At 46.3% G+C, this 24,011-nt stretch overlaps 1 protein-coding gene across 2 annotated transcripts; it reads left to right on the plus strand.

Annotated features, from left to right (window-relative positions):
- The first annotated feature begins 14,200 nt into the window (after positions 1 to 14,200).
- Positions 14,201 to 23,966, plus strand: ALKAL2 (ALK and LTK ligand 2). 2 transcript variants are annotated; one of them, XM_030921258.1, is made up of 7 exons: positions 14,201 to 14,214; positions 14,399 to 14,659; positions 15,317 to 15,626; positions 16,855 to 16,908; positions 17,071 to 17,151; positions 20,122 to 20,186; positions 23,383 to 23,966. In XM_030921258.1, the coding sequence occupies exons 3-7, from the start codon at positions 15,374 to 15,376 to the stop codon at positions 23,386 to 23,388; spliced, it is 459 nt and encodes a 152-aa protein (XP_030777118.1). In that variant the 5' UTR covers positions 14,201 to 14,214; positions 14,399 to 14,659; positions 15,317 to 15,373; the 3' UTR covers positions 23,389 to 23,966. The 2 variants fall into 2 exon arrangements, with proteins under 2 accessions (XP_030777118.1, XP_030777119.1); XM_030921259.1 differs by having other exon boundaries at positions 23,386 to 23,966.
- Positions 23,967 to 24,011: the final 45 nt, after the last annotated feature.

Consider the following 24,011-nt stretch of genomic DNA (forward strand, 5'->3'; position numbering starts at 1 on the left):
AATGTTCTGAATGGCATCTAGAATGGTGAATTCTTTCCAGAAGGTTTTCAATTTACTTTGCCCAGCTCCATCAGAGGAATCACTATCTATGGTAGATATAGCCTAGCAAAATATATTTCTTAAATAATAGGACTGGAAAGTCAAAATTGCTCCTTGATCCATGGACTGGAGAGTGGATGATGTCTTAGTAGGCATGAGAACAACACCCATCTTCTTGTACATCCCCATCTGAGCTCATGAGGGACCAGGTGTCAATGAGCGTTAATATTTTGGAAGGAACCTTTCTGTCTCAGCAGTAGAGCTCAACAGCAGGCTGAAAATACTCACTAAACCATGCTGTAAGCAGAAGTGTTTTCATTAGGCTTTGTCGTTTTATTTATAGAGCACAGGCAGAGCAGACTTAGCATCATACTTTCAGGCCCTAGGGATTTGGGGAATGGTAAATCATCACAGGCTTCAACGTAAAGTCACCAACTCCATTAGCCCCTAACAAGAGAGGCAGTCTTTCTTTTAAGCTTTCAAGCCAGGCATTGACTTCTCCTCTCTAGCTATGAAAGTCCTAGATGGCATCTTCCTCCAATAGAAGACTGTTTTGCCCACATGAAAAATCTGTTGTGTAGTGTTACTACCTTCATCAGCGATTTCAGCTGGATCCTCTGGAGAACTTGCTGCAGCTTCTCCATCAGCACTTGCTCCTTCACCTTGTACTTCTATGTTATAGAGATGGCTTCTTTCCTTAAACCTCGTGAATAAACCTCTGCCAGTTTCACACTTTCCTTACGCAGCTTCCTCACCTCTCTCAGCCTCCACAGAAATGAAAAGAATTAGGGGCCCTGCTCTGGATGAGGCTTTGGCTGAAGGGAGTGTTGTGGCTGGTTTGATCTTCTGTCCAGGCCACTCAAACTTTCCCCATAGCAGTAATCCGGCTGTTTTGCTTTCTTGCCACTCATGTGTTCACTGGAGTAGCATTCTCAATCTCTTTCAGGAACTTTTCCTTGCACTCACAACTTAGCTAACTGGTGCAGGAAGCCCAGCTCTGAGCCTATCTTGGCTTTTGACCTGCCTTCCTCACTAAGCTTAATCATTTCTAGATATGATTTAAAGTGACAAACATGAGACTCTTCCTTCCACTGAAACACTTAGACTTCATTGCTGGGTTATCAATTGGCCTAATCTTAGGCTCGGTGTGGTGGCTCATTCCTATAATCCCAGCACTTTGGGAGGCATAGGCGGGTGGATCACTTGACGTCAGGAGTTCGAAATCAGCCTGGCCAACATAGTGAAATCCCGTCTCTACTAAAAATACAAAAATTAACTGGGTGGGGTGGCACTTGCCTGTAATCCCAGCTACTCGGGAGGCTGAGGCAGGAGAATCGCTTGAACCTGGGAGTTGGAGGCTGTGGTAAGCCAAGATTGTGCCACTGTACTCCATCCTGGATGACAGAGCAAGACTCAGTCAAGAAAAAAAGAAAAATGACCTAATCTTAATATTGCTGTGTCTGTGGGAATAAGGAGGCCTGAAGAGAGGAGAGAGAGAAAATGAAATGGTTGTTCATTGGAGCACTCAGAACACACACACTTATCAGTTAAATTCGCCATCTTATACGGGTATAGTTCATGGTGCCCCAAAACAGTTACAATAGTAACATCAAAGATCACTGATCATAGATCACTATAAAACACATAATAAAAATGAAAACGTTTGAAATATTGCGAGAATTCCCAATATGTGACACAGAGACGTGAAGTGAGCATGTGAGGTGGACAAATGGCACTGATGGACTCACTGGATGCAGGGTGGCCACAAGCCTTTGATTTGTTAAAAGGAGACTATCTGTGAAGCACAATAAGGCAACATGTGGGAAACGGTGAGCATCTGTCATACATCAGCATGGCAAGGAATGTTAACACCTAACGAGGGCATGTCATGTCCCACTCAGGAGCCCAGCGTCAATGTGCAGATAGCAGGAACCAGGAGATCCTCAGGCCACTGCCCATCTTCTGAAAGCCTTTGAAAATGATCCAAGGGCATAACAGCTGCCATATGATAGTGGTAAATCGTTCATAGATGGGGGAAAAAGGTAGATCTAGAATGAATCTTTTCTGAGCACCTAAGAGGATATGGGTGGTGACAACGCACACGGTGATGGAGGTTTTATTTATTTATTTATGTATTTATTTATGTCTTTTATGATGTTGACTTTTTTTATTACACTTTAAGTTCTGGGGTACATGTGCACAACATGCAGGTTTGTTACATAGGTATACATGTGCCATGTTGGTTTCCTGCACCCATCAGCTCATTATTTACATTAGATATTTCTCCTAGTGCTATCCCTCCCCCAGCCTCCCCACCCCACCAACAGGCCCCAGTGTGTGATGTTCTCCTCCCTGTGTCCATGTGTTCTCATTGTTCATCTCCTACTTATGAGTGAGAACATGTGGTGAGTGAGAGCATGTGGTATGTGGTTTTCTGTCCCTGTTATAGTTTGCTGAGAATGATGGTTTCCAGCTTCATCCTTGTTCCTGCAAAGGACATAAACTCATCCTTTTTTATGGCTCATAGTATTCCATGGTGTATATGTGCTACATTTTCTTTCTGCAGTCTATTATTGATGGACATTTGGGTTGGTTTCAAGTCTTTGCTATTGTGAATAGTGCCACAATAAACATACATGTGCGTGTGTCTTTATAGTAGCATGATTTATAATCCTCTGGGTATATACCCAATAATGGGATTGCTGGGTCAAATAGTATTTCTAGTTCTAGATCCTTAAGGAATTGCCACACTGTCTTCCATAATGGTTGAACTAATTTACACCACCAACAGTGTAAAAGTGTTCCTATTTCTCCACATCCTCTCCAGCGTCTGTTGTTTCCTGACTTTTTAATGATCACCATTCTAACCAGCGTGAGATGATATTTCATTGTGGTTTTTATTTGCATTACTCTAATGATCAGCGACGACGAACATTTTTTCATATGTCCGTTGGTTGCATAAATGTCTTCTTTTGAGAGGTGTCTGTTCATATCCTTCTCCCACTTTTTGATGGGTTTTTTTTTTTCTTGTAAATTTGTTTAAGTTATTTGTAGATTCTGGATATTAGCCCTTTATCAGAGGGATAGGTTGCAAAAATTTTCTCCCATTCTGTAGGTTGCCTGTTCACTCTGCTGATAGTTTCTTTGCTGTGCAGAAGCTCTTTAGTTTAATTAGATCACATTTGTCTATTTTGACTTTTGTTGCCGTTGCTTTTGGTGTTTTAGTCATGAAGTCCTTGCCCATGCCTATGAACTGAATGGTGTTGCCTAGGTTTTCTTCTAGGGTTTTTATGGTTTTAGGTCTTACATTTAAGTCTTTAATCCATCCTGAGTTAATTTTTGTATAAGGTGTAAGGAAGGGGTCCAGCTTCAGCCCTCTACATATGGCTAGCCAGTTTTCCCAGCACCATTTATTAAATAGGGAATCCTTTTCCCGTTGCTTGTTTTTGTCAGGTTTGTCAAAGATCAGATGGTTGTAGATGTGTGGTGTTATTTTTGAGGCCTCTGTTCTGTTCCATTGGTCTATATATCTGTTTTGGTACCAGTACCATGCTGTTTTGGTTACTGTAGCCTTGTAGTATAGTTTGAAGTCAGGTAACATGATGCCTCCAGCTTTGTTCTTTTTGCTTAGGATTGTCTTGCCTATGTGGGCTCTTTTTGGTTCCATATGAAATTTAAAGTAGTTTTTTCCAATTCTTTGAAGAAAGTCAATGGTAGCTTGATGGGGATAGCACTGAATCTATAAATTACTTTGGACAGTATGGCCATTTTCATGATATTGATTCATTCTAACATAACATGAGCATGGAATATTTTTCCATTTGTTTGTGTCCTCTTTTATTTTGTTGAGCAGTGGTTTGTAGTTCTCCTTGAAGAGGTCCTTCACATCCCTTGTAAGTTGGATTCCTAGGTATTTTATTCTCTTTGTAGCAATTGCGAATGGGAGTTCACTCATGATTCGGCTCTCTGTTTGTCTGTTATTGGTGTATAGGAATGCTTGTGATTTTTGCACATTGATTTTGTATCCTGAGACTTTGCTGAAGTTGCTATCAGCTTAAGGAGATTTTAAGCTGAGAAGATGGGGTTTTCTAAATATATAATCATGTCAGTGACAGAGGTTTTAAACCTGTGAGCTGGGGGAGGGAGTGCACCGCTGAAAGCCAGGCCTGTTGAGGGCGTCGGCAGAGCAGAAATATTGCTGCTGATGCCTCAAAACTGTAAAGAAAGAAGGCGAATTTCCATTTGAATATATATAGAGAGAAATACATGAAATACATCTGACGCATTGTATTGATTTTTGAGCATTCAGCAGCAGAGCCTGGGAGTCACTACTGATGGGGGCCCCAGATTCTGTGAAAGCAGAGATGACAACTAAATGGGACCCAAATTCCTGAGTCAGAACGAGGGTGGCACATGCATTGTGACACTCTGAATGAAGCTGTAATCACTGCTTCACCATGACAGGTTCTAAGACAACAAAAACCCAAAATGTTACCACATAAACACAGTCCCTGAAACATGGGATTTTGAAAGGAAAACCAGGAGTGTATTTGGTCAAAGTCAACTAAATTATGAACAGCACGAAAAAAATAACATAGCCAGTTGCTTAGTTTATAGAGACAATTATATTTACTAATTGATTCAATCCTTCAAAAAGACCTACACACTAAAAAGAAAGGGAAAGTAGCCCCACTTTGCTCATGAGGAGATTAAAAGCCCAGAGCCACAGGCACTGGCTGTGGCCACAGTGAGTGTCGGAGTAGGAGTCAAAAATCAGCTGCCCCTGCTTGGTCTCCTCTGACTCAAAGCCTTTCCTTAACTCTTACACACGACTGATGGGAGTGTAAACTGGTACAGCCACTTAAAAGCTAAAACTGAGAACAGAACCTCTATATGGTCCAACGAACCTCCTACTGAATGTTTATCAAAGGGGAGGGAAATCTCAATATGAAAGGGATGTCTGCACCCCCCAATTATTGCAGCACTATTCACAACAGCCACAATGCAGATTCAATCCAAGTTGACAGCAACAGCAGGTGAATACAGAGGAAATGTGGCAAAATACACACTGGAATACTACTCAGCCTTAAAAAGAAGAAAATCATGTCATTTGCAACAACACGGGTGAACCTGGAGGACATCGTGCTAAGTGAAATAAGCCAGACACAGAAAGAAAAACACCGCATGGCCTCACTTACATGTGGAAGCTAAAGAAGAGCTCACAGACGTGGTGAATGGAACAGTGGTTACAGGAGACAGTGAGGGAGTGGGGTGCTGGCGGGGGGAGCTTGGTTAACACGAACAAACCTACAATTACAAAGGAAGAAGTTCTCGTCTCCTCAGAGGGTAATTGACTGTATTTTCAAGCAGCAGAAGAGAGGATTTTGAATGCTGTCAACACAAAGAAACGAGAACTGAGGTGATGGATATGCTAATTAGACTGATTTGATGATTACACATGGTACACATGCACCAATATTTCACACTGTACCCCATAAATATGTACAATTATTACATGTCAATTTAAAAAATCCATGGGAACAAAAAGTAGAGTTGCTTTTGCCAGAGTTTTGGGGAAGAGAGAAATGATGAGCTAGTGTTTAACAGGTCCAGAGATTCTGGTCAGCATGATGGAAAGTTCTGGAATTGAACAGTGATGATGATGGTTGTACAAAATTGTGAATTTACCTGATGCCACAGGGCTGCACTCTTAAAATGGTAAAAATGGTAAGTTTTATGTTGCATATGTTTTATCACAATTAAAAATAAAATAGTACATGCATTCATTTTGAGAGAAAACAAAAGTCTCCTTCTTCACTTTGAAGGTGTCAACTCCCAGCCCATAAGCACAAAGAGAAAACCTCAGAGTCATGTCTGATTTATACTGAGAACAAATTGAAGAAAGTAATTTATATTATGAAGAGTAAACTTACGGAACTCATTGCCGAAAGAGGAGGTACAGACATAAAAATATCCAAAGACATCTACGAGAAATTGTTCATTTATTGACAGCAGCCTAACAGAACATGGAGCACGATCAGGTTTTGAGTCACCCTGAGGTTCGCATCACAGCACACAAGCAGCTTTTTGTCCCACTGCCACTGTGCCCCAGTGCGTTTCTGAGGACAGGAATGAGGAACTGGATGTATCTGCAGATCCTCCCCATAGCAAAAACGCTGCACCTTGCACACACCTGGGTCCCTGCTGTGTCCAGCCCCAACCTGTGCACAGTGAGGACAACATACCTGGTGATCAGGACAGGGTCAACCCTGAGATGCCCAGTGCCTAACTGTGCACAGCGAGGAGAGTACACCTGGTTGTAAACACAAGGTCACCCCTGAGATGCCCAGTGGTTTTACATGGTGAGGGCAGCACACCTGGTTCTCAGCACATGGTCACCTCTGAAATGCCCAGTACTTGCACGTTGTGAGGGAATCACACCGGCTGTCAGCATGGCGTCACCTCTGAGATGCCCTCCCGTTCACATGTGTAGCAACAAAAAATGTCTGGCTTAACAAGTATCATTCTCAGCTCCCAGACAAAGCAGAATAGGGTGTAAGGCTCATATTTAAAGCTTTATTTTGTATTGTGTCTGTTTTTATAAATTGTCTGTTTCTTTTTTCACGTAGGTAAAAATTACATCTTCAATAAGCCAAGTAATAGGAACTTACTTTGCTCACCACAGTGCCTGCTCCGCCTCAAACTATGCTCAGGATGTGGCCAGCACGTGGTCAGTTTTTGCTGAATGGAGGGAAGAATTAACTTTTGGAGGCTACACATGGTCCCAAGCTCAAGGCTATGTTTTCAACGGTCCTTTTAAATGCTCTTACAGAAATGTTCATACTGGGAATGCCAATGTCAGGATGAAACAGGTGATTTCTATAAAAGATGATTCTCTTAGGAAACCAAGACTTTCTCTACTCTCCATCCTCATCTCCATGCCCCAGTTCTGAGCCTCCTCCTTTTTTCGCCTGCATCAACTACAAATGTGGCTGTGTCCATGCCGAGGTTTCGATTCAAATACCATGTCCTCAGAGATGATTCTAAAACCACCTTATCAGATGCAGGTCCCCTCCACCCTCACCATCTTATCTCTATCTCAGCATTTGTCTCTCTCCTTCTTCCCTCTTTCTTCCATGCTCTTTTTATAACTTCCTACTATTCCATATAGTTACCTGTTTGCTGGTGTTTATCTTCTGAAGCAAGAAAACCATGCAGGAGGGACTGTCACACCTGCAGCACCTGGTGCAGTGCTGGACGTGGGGGACACTTTTCATCTCTCTGCTTAGCAACAGCATCTGACGGAAGGAGGGAAGGTCAGAAAGCCCCTGGCTTGCCTGTCTGCCCACTGGGGAGGGTGGGCAGAGGCAGGCAGGACTGGTCTGTCTACCCACGGCCCCAAACTCTTTTCCTCCATCATCCATAGCTACCTCCATAAAACACAGATCTGATCATGTTGGTCCCCTGCTCAAGGCTTGTCAATCATTTCCCACCGCCTGCAGGACGAAGTTCAGAGTACTGCAAGTGGCATTGAGAATGGCCTCTTCTCCCCTTGTCTCTCCTACACTCTGCTCCGGAAGGGTCCCTCACACATTCCAAGCGCGCTGGGACCCGGCACCTTGGCTACTTTACATGTGCCTTCCCTGCCCCCTTCATCCATAAACCAGCCTCAAGGGAGTGGCTCCCACCCTACACTCAGCCCAGTCTCCAGGAGCACACAACACATGGGACACACTGCACCAAACAATGCCGGTTTCTTGTGGACAGAATTTCTCCCTCTGTCCCCTGAGCACCTGAGGACCCAAGCAATGGCCATGGGATGTGTGAGTGAATCAAAGCTTCTTAGCACGAATTCTCCCTTCCTTCCTGGAGGTGCAGACTGTTTCTGTTTGATGTCCATTTCCAAGCATGTCCAACCTGTGGCCCACGGGTCACATGCAGCCCAGGATAGCTTTGAATGTACCCAACAGGAATTTGTAAACTTTCTTAAAACATGGCATTTCTTTGGTGATTTTTAAAAAATCTTATCAGCTATTGTTAGTGTTAGTGTATTTTACATGTGGCCCAAGACAATTTTTCTTCTTCCAGTGTAGCCCAGGTAAGCCAAAAGGTTGGGCATCTCTGCCTCCGTTTTTTCCCGGGACCAGCAACTGGCCTGCGTTATACTGGTGCTGCCTATCTGCTGTGGTCTCAGTGTCTGTGTCTCCCCAAAGTGCTTGTGCTAAAACCTAATCCCAAGAGTGATGGTGTCAGGAGGTGGGGCCTTTGGGAGGTAATGGGGTCCTGAGGGTGGAGCCTGATTAATGGGATTAGTGTCCTTGAAAAAGGGACCCCAGAGAGTTCCCTTGCACCTTCCACCAAGTGAGGACTCGGTGAGAAAGCTCCATCTATGAAGAAGGCGGGCCCAACGTGAGGACTCGGAGAGAAAGCGCCATCAGTGAGGAGGGTGGGCCTCGGAGAGAAAGCGCCACCGGTGAGGAGGACGGGCCCCACGTGAGGACTCAGTGAGAAAGCGCCACCGGTGAGGAGGACGGGCCCCACGTGAGCACTCGGTGAGAAAGCGCCACCGGTGAGGAGGACGGGCCCCACGTGAGGACTCAGTGAGAAAGCGCCACCGGTGAGGAGGACGGGCCCTCACCAAACACCCAGTCTGCCTTGATACTGGACTTCCAGCCTGCGGAACTGAGGAATATGTTCCTGTTGTTTATAAGCTACCTGTGTATGATATATTGTTCTAGGAGCACACATGGACTAAGACAGTGTCTCAAGCACTCTGCCTAATGGACTGCATTATAATAGTGGCAAAAATATCAGAGAAAGCAGTCTTGAAATGTCCCCATGGTTTTAGGGAAGGGTCAGTTGAGCAAAACATACACTGTTCTTAACTAGGGCTATGGATTCATAGCCCTAGTACATCCCAGCCAGCCACACTTATATACCATCCTAACAGCACAGGTACCATGCCCCAGGCAGCAGCAGGGGCCCTCACGCACAGGTTTGAATCCTACTCCACTGGACTGAGCCCTCACCCACTGTTCTGAGTGCTGGTCACATGGAAACTTACTAATTCAGGATATTTCAGTCCACTTCTAACTATAGATTTTCTATGCAGCTGTGAACAAGTCACCAAATTCTGATGCCCCAGACGTTCTCCAGGATTGGATAATGCTCTTTTTCATGCCATATTGTAAGGGACAAAATACAGGAAAAAAATAGACCACTATGACAGCAGACACTCTGAAAGGCAGTAACAGCGATAATTGATCAGTTACAAGACATTTAAACTACACTAACAAGTTAGCATACTTTACCTTATTCAATGCTTATAAAACCTCTGAGGTTGTACATACTCCTGTCCTTTTAGACATGAAGAAACTGGGCTCAAAGAAGTTGTCTTGCCCAAGTTCACACATATGTGAGCAGGAATCAGAACCTGAGCCCATTTCTGTGACTTTGAAGCCCACATCCTTTGCACTCTGCTGTGCTGTGTTCTTGAAAGAAAGTGGAGTTCAGGGGAGGTGACTCTCCATCTGTTCCTCCCACCCCCTTCCTACAGCCCCATCTTCCCAGCAGATCCAAGAGGTTCTGGTGCCTCCTCCTCAGGAGTTTGCAGATGCAGTTCCCTCTATCCAGGAGGCACCCCCATCACTGTGGTTAGCTTATCCTAGAAACAAACAAAAACATACTTTGGTAGGTGGTGCCTTTATGACACTTTGGATGTCTCTGCGATGAACCTAGATCATTGTGTGTGTCACTTCTGATCAGGATATTTGCTTTCCTGCAGAAAACAGATGGAATGCAGATATATCACTGTTGTTACTCAGCATCTATGAATATAGTTTGTTGAAATATTGTCATAGATGAGTTTGACTGTTGATGTAGCCTTTATACCAAATAAAAGGGTTTTTTTTTTTTTAATATGTTGATGATGGGTGTGTTCTTTCAAATTTATTCTTACTGCTTTCATCAAAAGATGTCAGATTGGTGCCTCCAAATGGCAAGTAAGCATCACAGTGTTTTTAGATTTTAGAACTAAAATTCAGTTTAAAGGAACAAGGTAAAGTCCATACTTCCTTTAAGCCTTTCCCCATGAAAAGTCCTCTTTATCTTGGCCATGGAACAATAAATTTTTTAAAAAAGCAAAGCAGCCATGATATCTTATCCCAACCCTTTAAATAAAACTTTCACCTGATTTCTGCATAGCAGCGTGCATTTGCAGACGCAAAAGTGGTGTCGAAGAATGGGACGGCAGTAGATGACCATGTTTTTGGAATCATCTTCCTCCCTGAAGGGGAGAAGCGTTACACAGAATGCTGCACTTCATTGATCTAGAATAAGCTGCAGATATCATGCATACATTTTCACTTATAAGAGTCTATATTTATTACATTTATACTAGGAAAATTAATCCTGTTAGAAAGCTTGTCTTCCTAAACGCTTTAAACACTGTTTAGTACGTGCCTGGCATACTAATAGCATTTTGATAGCTTAAAAAAAAAACAGAATTGGTAAATATTAAAGAGTAAGCAATATTTGTTTATAGTACATGATGCTATCCTTTATGAAAGGTGATTATTTTATTCTACAATATGAACTTTAGATTGTTAAATGATTGACATAATGACTGAAAAATATAACAATTCATCTTAAAGCATGTGGTTAATACATACGTATTTTAGAAGTCTTTGAAGGCAGCTAATATTCATCTAAAATTAAATACGTACCCTCTGGATGAAGAAAAAAATGACTGCAGTCAAAACACCAGAACTTTTTGGGAGGCCGAGGCAGGCAGATCATGAGTTCAGGAGATCGAGATCATCCTGGCTAACACGGTGAGACCCCGTCTCAACTAAAAATACAAAAATATTAGCCGGGTGTGGTGGCAGGCGCCTGTAGTCCCAGCTACTCCGGAGGCTGAGGCAGGAGAATGATGTGAACCCGGGAGGCGGAGCTTGCAGTGAGCTGAGATGGCGCCACTGCACTCCAGCCTGGGAGACAGCCAGACTCAGTCGCAAACAAAACAAAACAAAACATCAGAACTTTAACCTGTTTATGAATTGAAAAAAATAACTCAGGCCGGGCGCGGTGGCTCAAGACTGTAATCCCAGCACTTTGGGAGGCCGAGACGGGCGGATCATGAGGTCAGGAGATCGAGACCATCCTGGCTAACATGGTGAAATCCCGTCTCTACTAAAAAAATACAAAAAATTAGCCGGGCGAGGTGGCGGGCGCCTGTAGTCCCAGCTACTCGGGAGGCTGAGGCAGGAGAATGGCGTAAACCCGGGAGGCGGAGCTTGCAGTGAGCTGAGATCCGGCCACTGCACTCCAGCCTGGGCGACAGAGCGAGACTCCGTCTCAAAAAAAAAAAAAAAAAAAGAAAAAGAAAAAAATAACTCACCCATCTCATGACCTATACATAGTACTCTTAGAGTAGATTAAATACAGGTTTTTATTTTTTTCTCTGCTTGGTTTTCTTCCTAGGATCCAACACAGTTTTCTCAAAAAGATAACCAACTAAATCAAATCTAGAAAAAAACTTTTTTCCAGTAATCCTAGAACATAGTTTGTTGCTAATTTTGCCTCTTTTCTTTTTGGCTTCCTGGACCCTTGACAGTAGAATGTTGTTCACGTTCTAAAGGAAGGAATTAAATGATTTAATATGAACATATCACCTCTTCTTGTCTGCAAATAGATGGTGAAACTCATAGTGATGATCTCAAGTGAATTATCTTCAGCTTTTTGTAGGGAACACGGCATCTTGTTTTAAGACTTGTTTTGGTAATAATTTTAGTATTATGTAATTTTAGAGTTTGGAGACCAACTAGCCCAATCACCTCATTTTACACAAAAAGTAGAGGAGAGACTAAGCGATTTGTTAAATACAGCTTCATATGTTCATCTGCACTGGGATGCTTTACTTTGCATTAACCGGCATAGCCAATGAATTTAGCAGATCAGACTATACTGACACAACACAGCTGATTCTTGAACAACACGGGTTTGAAGGGGTCCACTTACAGATTTTTTTTTCAAACGTGGGTCGAAAACACAGCAGCTGGAGGATGCGAAACGCACGCAGAGGGAGGGCAACTTTCCGTATTTGCGTGTTCCACAGGCCCATTGTGGGACCTGAATGTGCCTGGATTTCGGTATCTGCTGGAACCAGTCTCACGCTATACCAAGGGATGACTGCACACGTATTTCTGGTGACTGGAGAACTCCAAGGGGTTCATCTTGACAATACCATTAACTTAAAAGTTCAATAAAGATGAACAAATCAGTGGTACACTCTAAGTTTGTTAAAATCTGTAAAATTTGTTTCTGTAATATAAAATGAGCAGCACCTAGATAATTTTAGCACAGAACTTTGTAAAAACAAATGAACACATAAATTGCCTGACTCTTAATTGTAAGACCTCATTAATCCAAAGACCAACCAAGCATCAGCTCTGCTGCTGTTGATTATCCACCAAACCTCTGCTGAGCTGGGCAAAAGTCTTGGCCCACACTTGGATGTGGCTCGTTCAAGGAATCCATTTGTCCCAATAAAAACTGCAAAAGAAAAGAGATAATATTAATTACTAGCAAGGCTTCCTCGGTAGGTAGAATTTGTGTGTGTGTTGGGGGGGGAGAGCCTACTGGTATTTTATAGAAGAAATTTAGCTTTTGATTGTATAAAATACTATTCTAATAGAGTCTACGTAAATTTAAAATACGTGAAAATGTGTTTTCTTCTTTTTACCATACAAAGCTTTTTGAAAAACTGTCTTACACCAAGCTATTTTACAACAGTAAAATCTTCTCATGGTTCTATTTTTCTGGGAACTGCGGTGTCCACCAGCCTGTGGGCCCTGCGAGCAGGACAGGGAGCAGGGCCGGGGAGGGCCGGTTCCATCGCCAGGCGTCGCTCTCGCCAGTGGAACTCAAGTGTCTAAAGGGAAAGGGAGAAAGGAAAAATGCCTCCTTTTAAGTGCCTAAGGTCTGTTTGACATAAAATTTTACTTTTTTTCTGAGTGCATTTTAGCAGAAATGTTCACATTTCAGTCATGTTGCTTGCAAAAAGAAAAAGAAGAAAAGCCTCGCTGTGAAATCAAACCATCTGTTTTTAAAGGGAGCGGAGAGAGCGCACATCCCAAGGGCGTGGGGCGGGGTCCTGAACAGGCATATTTCATATCTTCCCTCTCCACGCTGCCTCCTTGCCCAGTTCTGCCGGACACTTTCTCCTAAGGAAACAGACCCGGTGCAGGGGGGAGAGAAAGGACGCGGAGACGGGCGCAGACGGGGCCTCGCCGAGAGCTCAGGGGACCGGGGCGCGCAGCCTCCAGCCCGCACCGCCCGCGCGCACGTGCGCCTGGGCCAGCACCTTCCCGCCGCGGTCCCGCGGCTGCCGCGATCCTGGTGCAGGCCTTTAATTCTCGCCCACTCCGCCTCTCTGATTGTACTCAGAACACCTTTCCCAACCAGATCGCGGACTTGGAAGACGTCCAGCTCTTGCCCAGAAAGCACCAATCGAATGGGAAAATGCGCAACGGATGGATAATACATTTTACAAGAATAAAACAAAAGAGGCAAATTGCTGAACTTTCACAGATGTGCCGGGCTTCAGCCAAAGAGCCAAACTTTCTAAAAGACGAGCCCGGGAGGCAAGTGCCCTCCTGTGGGCTTTCCCTGCCGGGGCGCGAGGTACCTGCCGGCCGAGGGTCCAGCGCAGAGGAGCGCGCAGGCGGCGCGGTCCCTGCGGGGGAGGGACCTTCGCTAGTCCTGTCGCGGGGGGTCTGGGGAGGCGGTGCAAGCCCGCCCCGCTCGCCCAGCTCCTGCCTCCTGGCCACCCCGCTTCGGGGACCCGGGCTTGGGGACCCGAACCTGGGGACTGGGCTCGGGCGGGGCAGACCCCTCGGGGTCCCGAGAGCGCATCCCTCCAAAACGGATGGACTCTAATTGACTTATTAAATGTCGAAGCAATCGGGCAGCTCCCTTTTTAATAGCCCAAGATCTACATTTAGACAAAAACAGAACCGAGTTCCTGGTAAAGGCGTTTCTTCTCATCCTGTCACAAGTGACAGGAACGGAGGGAAACAGGCTGGGAAAAGGGGCGGGGGGAGGAGAAAGGGGGGAAGAGGAGGAGACGGGGAGTGGGGGAAGGTGGGGCAGGAGAGGAGACGGGAGACGGGGAAGGTGGGGAGGAAAGGGGCGCGGGAGACGGGGCGCGGGCGAGGGGGAGACGCGGTGGAGATGCGGGTGGGGGGACCGGGCGGGGGCGGGGGCGGATTGGGAGGGGGGCGGGAGACGGGGGGGGAGGCGAGAGCGAGGTGAGGCGGGGGTACTGACGAAGATCCGCATGGGGGTACGAACACTTCAGCGGCTTCTAATTAAAGCCCCGCTCCGAGCCCTCGGGGACCCGCCTGACGTCGGCGGGCGCGGGGATAAGAAGCGCCCCGAGGTCCGAGGCGGGAGTCGGAGACGGCGCACCCCAGGGCGGCCGCGGGTCCAGCGCTCGGAGCGGCGGAGTCCCCGCGTCCCCGCGTCCCGTGCGCTCCGCCCGCCGGGCATGGAGTAGTGGCGAAGCTCGGGGCGCGGGGACAGACGTGCGCACAGACGGCGGCGACTCCGGCGGCTCCAGGTAACCGGCCCGGCCCCGACGCGCAGGTGGCTCCGCGGTGGCGCGGGGCAGGTGCGGGCGGGCGCAGCCGCCCGGAGGCGGAGGGGCTTCCAGCACGTGGCGCGGCCGGGGCCAGCGCGAGGGTCCGCACCCGGCCTCCCCCGTGGGTTTCGGGGACTCGGCGCCCGCCGGCGACCACCGCACAAAGGCAACGCTGGAAACTTGAGCGCTGCCGCCGGGCCCTGCGCGCGGCGCCGCGTTCTTGGAGAGAGGTGGGCGCGGGGGCGCGGCCCCTCCGAGGTCCGCCCGCGGCCGGGAGCTGCCTGGCACCCGCGGCTTCCGAAGGGGAAAGAAAGTTGTGCCCGCGCCAGGCGCAGCGCGCTCGGCGGACGCGGCCTTTCGGGCGAAAGTTAGGAGGGGCCGGGCGGGCGGGCGGGCGGGTTCCGGGGGCTCCTTTCGGCACCAGCGGCGGTCGCTCCCCGTGGGCGGGACCTCGGGCGGGATCGTCGAGGAGACCGCGGCCCCCTCACCTGCCGGCTCGTTCCTCGGGGTCCGCGGAGGTGCAGGGCCGGGTCCAGCGCCAGCGGCTCCTCCCGCCTCCCCTCCCCCCCCGCCCCGCACTCCGTCCCCCTCCCCCGCTGACTTTCTCTCCGGCCCCCCGCGCCCCTTCTCCCGCAGCAAGCCCAGCTCCCGGCGCGTGTCGGAGTCTCCCAGCCCCGCGGCCCCGAGCGCACGATGCGCGGACCCGGGCGCCCCCTCCTCCTGGGGCTGCTGCTGGTGCTGGGGGCGGCGGGGCGCGGCCGGGGGGGCGCGGAGCCCCGGGAGCCGGCGGACGGGCAGGCGCTGCTGCGGCTGGTGGTGGAGCTCGTGCAGGAGCTGCGGAAGCACCACTCGGCGGAGCACAAGGGCCTGCAGCTCCTCGGGCGGGACTGCGCCCTGGGCCGCGCGGAGGCGGCGGGGCTGGGGCCTTCGCCGGAGCAGCGAGTGGGTGAGTGGGGCCGAGCGCGCCCGAGGGCCGGGGCTGCTGGGAAATAGAATTGTCTTTGAGAAACACGTTTCAAAAAGAGACATCAATTTTGACCATTGAACAGCAGAATTCCTTTTTTTTTTAAGAAAAAGAAAATAGCAGCAATAGGTCCGCGCATGAGGCCTGGCAGAGAAGCGCCCGGTCTCCTCCTGGCGCGTGTGAGCTGCTGTGCGGGTTGGTGCTTTCCGCACGGAACTGTCACCCGTCACTTTGGAAATGGAAGCATTTCCAGCAAAGCGTTCCCAACTGAGAAGGAAGCATCCAGGCTCCTTCGTGGCCCTGCCCAGAGTGGTGGCCCACGGGGAATTTCCCAGGAAAGCATGAAAGCTTCTAATGCTTTTGTGACACAATCAGGTCAAATATGATAAGGTCAGTTTTACCCCGGCCGCGTCAAGTTAGGAGTGAATGAAGACTCTCACTAGGGGGATGCCCTGCGAGGGATGCCAATGCTCCTCTTCAGAGGGCCTGACTTCACACACAGTCGGGGCTCAGCCAGGAGCCCTGAACGGGGGAGTGAAGCTGGAGAGGGTCGTAAACACGCAAAAACAAAGCTGAACTCAAGAACACCCGCAGGGTTCTCCCCACCCACTGTCTGCGGAGAACCCTGGTGGCAGAAGTTTGCCTTACTGAGTCTTTCCCTAGGATTCTTACCTTACAAACCAGGTTAATGCATATTCCCACTAATTCACACCTCACTGAAACGTGGTCTTTTAATCCTTATTCTAAATATTTATCTAGAAAAATTAATATTCTATAACCCATTTTTTTTGTTTGAAGGATCAAGGGTTCTCTAAAAACTTTGAAATGTTGTGGGATTTGATTCCCAAGGTCCTCAAAATTAAAGTGCCTAAAAGTGACTTATTCACTGGAAGTTAAATGTTTAAAAGAAAAAAAAAAGTTTTCTTACCTCTGTAACTTCGTGGTCTCTGTCTGCATCCCATGGGGTAGAGAGCAGACATAACCCTGGAGTTTCAGGAGTAGTTACTGTTATTTCAAGGAAAGTAAATGTCCCTGATACTGAGTCTTCTTCACTGTCGTGTGTTGCAATCCAGGGCCCCAGCCTTTTTTATTTTGTGTAAAGCAACTTGGCTAGTGTGGAGTTTCTAATTTTCTTCAACATTCACTTAAGATCACATTTTTAAAAAATGCTTCCTTCAGGTAATATACTACTTTATTTTCCCTGAAACAGAAATTGTTCCTCGAGATCTGAGGATGAAGGACAAGTTTCTAAAACACCTTACGGGTAAGTTTCCTCCTCATTCCTCACCTCTCCCAGAGTTCCTCACCTCTCCCAGAGTTCCTCACGTCTCCCAGAGTTCCTCACCTCTCCCAGAGTTCCTCACCTCTCCCAGAGTTCCTTTGTACCTGTGAGTCTTCATGATCTGTTTCTTCTTCCATGTTCCAGGCCCTCTTTATTTTAGTCCAAAGTGCAGCAAACACTTCCATAGACTTTATCACAACACCAGAGACTGCACCATTCCTGCATGTAAGTAACGGCATTGAATTTTTACAAAATGCAAGCGCAGTGCAGGCAGCGGTTCCCACCTCCTTCCATTTCCTCATATAGGCCCCTGCCTTCTTGGCTCAAATTTGCCTATTCCTTCCTCACTATGGAGTTAGGGGCCAAGATGGCCAGACCATTGCAGAAGATAACTAACTTCTGCATCAGCTAATGCCAAACTGGAAATTATTTACAGTCACTGGAATAATAGGCTCTTGGGATGGGCTGAACTCCGATTCTCCTTCTGTTGTTAATTCTCCTCCAATGCCCATGTTTGTGCGTACTCTACTATGGCAGTCAAACAGATGTTAAGAATGAGTTGCTAAAATGACTCCAAGAATCAGATTGACCTGGATCATCTCCACTGCTCTGAGCAGACTTTTTCCTCCCATCAGTAATTATAACCTCATCACCCAAGAATTTCATTGTGATTTCAAAACTGTTTCTCTGGCTGGCTCCATCACTCCTTCAGAAATGCAGAGCTGCCCTTATCAACCTAGCTCTCAGCAGTAGCTTTCTCTCCTGTTTATTTTCAGTCTTCCTAACCTGCTTCTGGCTATTTATTCATAACAAAACATTTTATTTCTCCAAAAGTAGCTCCTTGTTCTCTTCACTGAAACCTTATTAGCTACAGTGATAGGGCCCTAACCCATTTTTTTAAAATTCAGACTCCAACTTTCATTTCATTTAAGGCTTACAGAAAAGTCACGCAGAGACACTAGGCATCCTGCTAACTGCTGTCATCAGGGCTCTCCAGCCAGACCAGGCAGCAGACGAGACTTGCTGTCCTGCCTTCCCCCTCCAAAAACAAACAAACCAAAAGCCAATGTACACAAAGCATAAGTGCTTTTCTTTGTTTAGGCAGCAAAATTACTTCAAATAATAATAACCATCATTTATAGGGCTTCTTCTGTGTGCCAGGTGCATGCCAATGAACCTTAGCCCACTGAAGTAGTGTCACCAGCACGTTTTGGACAAGGCTGAGGCACATGCATGCTTAGCATTCGCACCAACAGCACGAAGACACATGGAACACAGCCTCGGCCCCTCTGACCATGCTTTAGCGACACCATCCTCACGCCAAGGCCAGCAGCACACACTTCCTGAAGAGTTTCGTTTTCATATTCTTGGTGCTGGGCCCCACCCTTCCATGTGGACCTGGCACACTAGTACTGTTTTCTTCTTTTGGAATGTAATCACCTGTTTGGGAATCATTAATGTGGCTCTTGGGGCCAGAAAATTTTATCATTTGTATTGTTTTGATGTGCATATATTTTAATTACATATTTCCTTACAGTAATAGGATCACAGATTCCAAATTTGGAAGTGACCTCTGAGTCATTCAATCTCATCTCTTCATTTATGGATAAGGAATTGCTTTTGCGCTGTCAGATATCAGCAAAGCTAAGGCACAGATCTCATGGTTGACTCTGCAGGCCTTTTTCCAGGGCATCAAGCTGCGCCCCCATTCGATACCTCCTTTTGCTCACAGCAGCTCGGCTTTGTGATACTAAGCTCCTGATCACAGCTCAGCCTGGGCCATGGAGAGGGAGAAGGCTGAGAGATCTGTGCCTTAAGATGGGAGGCTACTTTGTTGCTTTCTGCCTCTTCTTAGCCCATAAAGAACTGGAGAGCTGAAGTTGGACCACTTTTTTACTGCATTAGGCTGTATAAAAGAAAGTCCTTGGGATCCTGAAATATCAGACCTGAAGGAACTTAGTGCCTTCTCAAAGTGTGGTCCTATGGGGAGCTTGCTGGGAAAGCAGAAGTAAGTCCCATCTAGACTTGTTGAACAAAGTCTACATTTTAGTAAGATCCCCAGATGATTGGTCTGCACATGAAGGTTAGCAAGACATTGCTGAAAACACCTGGGTTAAGCAGGATGTGGTCAGCTGGGACCCTGGACATGACACAAGTGGAAGTCTTTACAATTCATTGATTAGATCAGCCATTGAAATCACACAATCCACTGCATTCATGATGTGGAATCTGTTTAGGAAAACTACATTCTAAAAGGCATGATGCTGCTTGTGAAAGAGAAAGCCAGGCGTTCAGATGACCCAGGGCCACTGTTTGGGCATGCTCTTTCCCTTTGAAAAACATTTTCTGTTTGAAAAATGCCTAACAATATGTGCCATAAATATTTAGGAGGTATATTTTTGGAAGTAGAGCTGGCTACTTATCTAACATATTGTATACATTTGTCATTGTCAGTCTACCCGTTCAACTCAGATTTTCAGTTGGGTATAAATTCTTCCTTTTAATAGGATTTTTCTATTCTTCAGAAATAAACTGTAATAATTTACAAACAATTTCAGCTTTCCATAGATCTTCACCCTGAGGACATATTTTCCCTTATGGCCATGACCACTACACCTTCTCAATTTCCACAGGCAGCATGGCCAGAATAGTGGAATGGGAGACTGTGTACGATACCAAGGAGTATCAGTCTCTGCTTAGAAATGGGCACATTGCTTCCGCTCGCCATCCACTCCAGGCCTCTGCTCTGCTGACTTTTGACCCACTTTCTTTAGAATTTACAGGCAGAAGGCTTTGTCCCATGGTCAACTCAAGTTGGGATTCAGCCTGCAGATGACCCAAAAGTAGCACAAGGGTATGGAAGGATTGTTACGTAGGAAGCAAAATGAAGTTATTTCTGAGAGAAGCAATGGGCAGCCAGCTCAGCCATGCAGTCTGCGTGTCTGTCCCTCCTCCCTCCGCAGCCCCACTTACATCATCCCACTTCTGCCATTGAAGCTTAAGCTCTTGAAGTACCATAAATTATTAAGTCAACAACTTAGAACCCATGCCTGCAGATTATACTCCGTATTGCTTCCAGGGAATTAAGATATTTAAAGAAATAAATGGCTTTAGTAGCTGATATACTTGCAAAAAAAAGTGATTTATTTGTTTTTTAAGTAACTGACAAGGGTCTGTGATTTATTTTCACCATAGACTATAAAAGATGTGCCAGGCTTCTTACCCGGCTGGCTGTCAGTCCAGTGTGCATGGAGGATAAGGTAAGCTTGGACAGAAGCGCACTGGAGCGCATACCAAAGACGGGAATCCTGCTTGGGACATGAAAACTTCATGGGAGTTTAGGAACACTCATTCTTTGGCTGAGATAGCCGTATTCTAAGTAGAGATGGTCCAACACTCTTATCTCAGTGCTGAAAGCCGCCCTACTGGCCTGTCTACACTGCCCAGGCAGCTGTTGTTAACTGCTCACCGCATGGCACATGGGCACTGAGTGGGTCCTGCTCTGAAACACAGCAAATCAGCCAGTTTCAGCATATGACTGAATGCATAAGCCAGGAACAGACTAAAATTGTCCCTGTTTACTTTGAGGCATTCATTCATTCACTAACACTCACAAGTTGAGTAGATGACCAACATTGTCCATGTAAATTCAAATGATCACATCTGGTAAATGTTTGAGTTGTAGTCTATCATGACAAAAAGCTCATAAAGAACAGCTATCCTCTTTAAATGTTTCCATCAATGTTTTTTATTTTCATAGCCTCTAATAGTAAAAACGTAAATGCATAACACATTTATGAACTGAACTTTGTACCTGGGCCCCTCGAGGGCTGATATGCAACATGTAACACCAACCATCAGCAGATGTTTTGAAGGGTAAGGTTTTATTTTCCTGACACAAATGCCACAGAATTCAGTCACGTTAGACAGCAGGATGCCACTGTAATTTCACCAACTTTATACTTACTACATATCTTGTGTGTGTGGGCACTGCCAGATGCCGGCTGCACCAGCACAAGACAGACAGGCTTCCTGCCCATTGATAGCTGTTCAGAGCACATTCATGAAGGGAATATTTTTCTAGTGGTTACTCGAGTTTGTCTCATGTAAAATGGATGAGGGTAGGGTAGTGCTCTTTCCTATACAGATGTGCTCTCTACGGAGAAGCAGTGCTTATGAATATTTAGGTAGCAGCAGTAGAAGGGTTGCATGCATGACCCCAACAGCAGCAGGAAGCATCTTTCCCAGTAGAAGAAACTGCTGCTAATGAGAGGAATGGCACGGGGAGGCAGGCCGGTGGGTAATGGCGGGTTGAGGCTGCGTTTTGCAGTTTCACTGCACTTTTTCTTTGGAGATAGTGAAGGTTTCAATGCCAGGCAAAGCTGGGAAGTGCTGTGTAGTAATGTCCCCCCAGGTCCCTCCTCTTTCCAGTTCTCTCGAGCTGCTCATCCACTGCCTGTATGTCACACGGACTTTCTTCTCTTTAAATCAGTGAACAGATGTATATTCCTGTCACCCAAGGTGATATGCCAGGGGAGATGAGATTTTTTTTTTAAGGTATTTCTTTATAATTAAATCCCATTGTTCCCAGAGATGAGCCAGGGACATCCTTGGAAATTTTCCACTTACTTACAAGTGAGGAGAGCCAGTTCCCCACTGTTTTAGCCACTCGAAGAGCTACTCTGTCTACATGTCCATTAGCCAACCCCTGCCTCCCCTCTGCTGGCTGCTGCTGGAGGCAGCTGCAGTTACACTGAAGGACGTGGTCATTTCAGTGGGACTCAGGCTCCTGGATGGGTCTCTGCATGGCACTTCGTGCTTCGCAAATGCCACAGTGATGCCCCGCAGAAAAGCTGTGGCGGAATCCCGATAGTCTCCAGCACCCTTTACATCACTCTCCCCATCATCGGACAACCACATCAGAGCCTGACTGACGATGAGATGCAGGTAAAGGTAACAGGGCAAGGCCCAGGCTCGCAAGCTTCTGTTCCCAAAAGGGCACCTGCTTGACAGCCACAGGTGTCGCAGCTGTAACTGGGTTCATTTTGGCCAAGACATAGGTATAGTTTAAAACACTGATACCCTCTTAACTATAATTTCATAACTTCTATTTTTATTTATTTATTTATTTTTTGAGGCAGAGTCTCGCTCTGTCGCCCAGGCTGGAGTGCAGTGGCCGGATCTCAGCTCACTGCAAGCTCCGCCTCCCAGGTTTACGCCATTCTCCTGCCTCAGCCTCCCGAGTAGCTGGGACTACAGGCGCCCGCCACCTTGCCCGGCTAGTTTTTGTATTTTTAGCAGAGACGGGGTTTCACCGTGTTAGCCAGGATGGTCTTGATCTCCTGACCTCGTGATCCACCCGTCTCGGCCTCCCAAAGTGCTGGGATTACAGGCTTGAGCCACCGCGCCCGGCCAACTTCTATTTTTTTAAAGATACCTTCTTCAAATTCCAAAAGTTTTAAACGGCAACAGCAAACTGTTACCTGGCTAGTCACCACAGTGTAGATACAGTCCGGGGTTTCTCTGTGCTTTGCAGACCTCAGTGAGACACCAGAGGGCAGGGCAGGCATCCCAGGGTGCCCACACTAGTGCGACGGTGTGGCATCAGGAAGGCTCTGCAGTCCCGGTTCTGCTGCTTAACAACCTGCCACACGCACTTCCGTCCTGACACACAAGGACGGCAGGGCAAGACTGCAAACCATGACCTTGTCTTTGTAAAGAAAGGCCCAGAGCCTGAGAAAAGCAGGTGTTTAGCAGGAAGGGCTCTGCCCTCATCTCAGAGCAAATCCATTTGCCGCATTCTGAAGCTCATTAATAGACCTCTTCAGGCCAAAGAGAACAATGTCCCCACCTACCTTCCCTAACAGTCACAGACGCCCTTCACTGTTGGAATTCCAGGTCAATCAGAAGCCTGAGCTCTGGAATGTTGTCAAAGAAAAGGAGTTCTGAGTAGTGAGTGCCCAGTGCACTCTCCCAAATGCAGCCTTATCTTAGTAACCTTGAAGTTTATCATTCTTTTAAAAATAAACAGAATACCAATGGTTTAGATATTCCAACAAAGAATGCTAGAAACAACTGTCTAATCTTGATTATTAGCTTTACCAACTCTGAACACTGAGGTTGCACAGAACTGCCAGGTAAATCCCTGTGGCCTGGACTACTGAGGATTCTAATAGCACATGTAAGACTAAGCACTCTTCTTCAAGCTTTAATAAGCATCCACATGTATCTGTGATGACTTTCATTGCTTTAGCATCGCAGCCATGTAGTAAGTGCAGAAAGAAGTTATTTTTCAAAATACAAGAGACTACACTTTTTGGAACATAGAGACAGACGCACTCTGAGACTGCCTATGTTTATACACATGTTGTGTCCCCTAACTGAAGTGACAGGTCTTCTGGAATTCACAGGAAGAAGTGTGGATAGTCACATCAAACACAATGTATTTGTTTTCAGCAGTGAGCAGACTGTACAGGAGCAGCACACCAGGAGCCATGAGAAGTGCCTTGGAAACCAACAGGGAAACAGAACTATCTTTATACACATCCCCTCATGGACAAGAGATTTATTTTTGCAGACAGACTCTTCCATAAGTCCTTTGAGTTTTGTATGTTGTTGACACTGTTTGCAGATACATATTCGATAAATCAGTGTATTGAGTGATATCTGTCACTCTTATTTTAAAAACAACCACAAAAGGAATGCTCCACGTTTGATGTGTAGTGCTATAAAACACAGAGAATATTTCATTTTCTTGATTAGGTGAAATCACAAAAAATGTTTCTTTAGAAACGTAAGCAGAATCTTAAAGTATATTTTCATATAACATAATTTAATATTCCGTATTACTTTCACTGTTAAATTCTCAGAGTATTATTCGTAATGGCATGAAAAATTAAAATTTTGGTCATGTTTTAGGAACAGTGTGGAGTGTAAATCTGTGGCTAATTCTGTCGGTCCTTTGTATAATAAATGTAAAATAGTATTCCAGCTATTGTGCAATATGTAAATACTGTAAATAAACACAAGTAATAAATGAAGTGTTTGTTATAATGACTAGTCTTCAAAGTGACTCTCTACCTCTC

This window comes from Rhinopithecus roxellana, chromosome 17 (assembly GCF_007565055.1).
Source record: "Rhinopithecus roxellana isolate Shanxi Qingling chromosome 17, ASM756505v1, whole genome shotgun sequence".
Lineage (NCBI taxonomy): Eukaryota > Metazoa > Chordata > Mammalia > Primates > Cercopithecidae > Rhinopithecus > Rhinopithecus roxellana.

What these genes read in the sequence shown, in the direction of transcription:
- ALKAL2 (XM_030921258.1), top strand. Translation starts at nt 15,374, where the DNA reads ATGCGCGGACCCGGGCGCCCCCTCCTCCTGGGGCTGCTGCTGGTGCTG. An exon ending in TTCGCCGGAGCAGCGAGTGG is followed by an intron (nt 15,627 to 16,854) that starts GTGAGTGGGGCC and finishes TCCCTGAAACAG; the next exon opens with AAATTGTTCCTCGAGATCTG. An exon ending in GTTTCTAAAACACCTTACGG is followed by an intron (nt 16,909 to 17,070) that starts GTAAGTTTCCTC and finishes TCCATGTTCCAG; the next exon opens with GCCCTCTTTATTTTAGTCCA.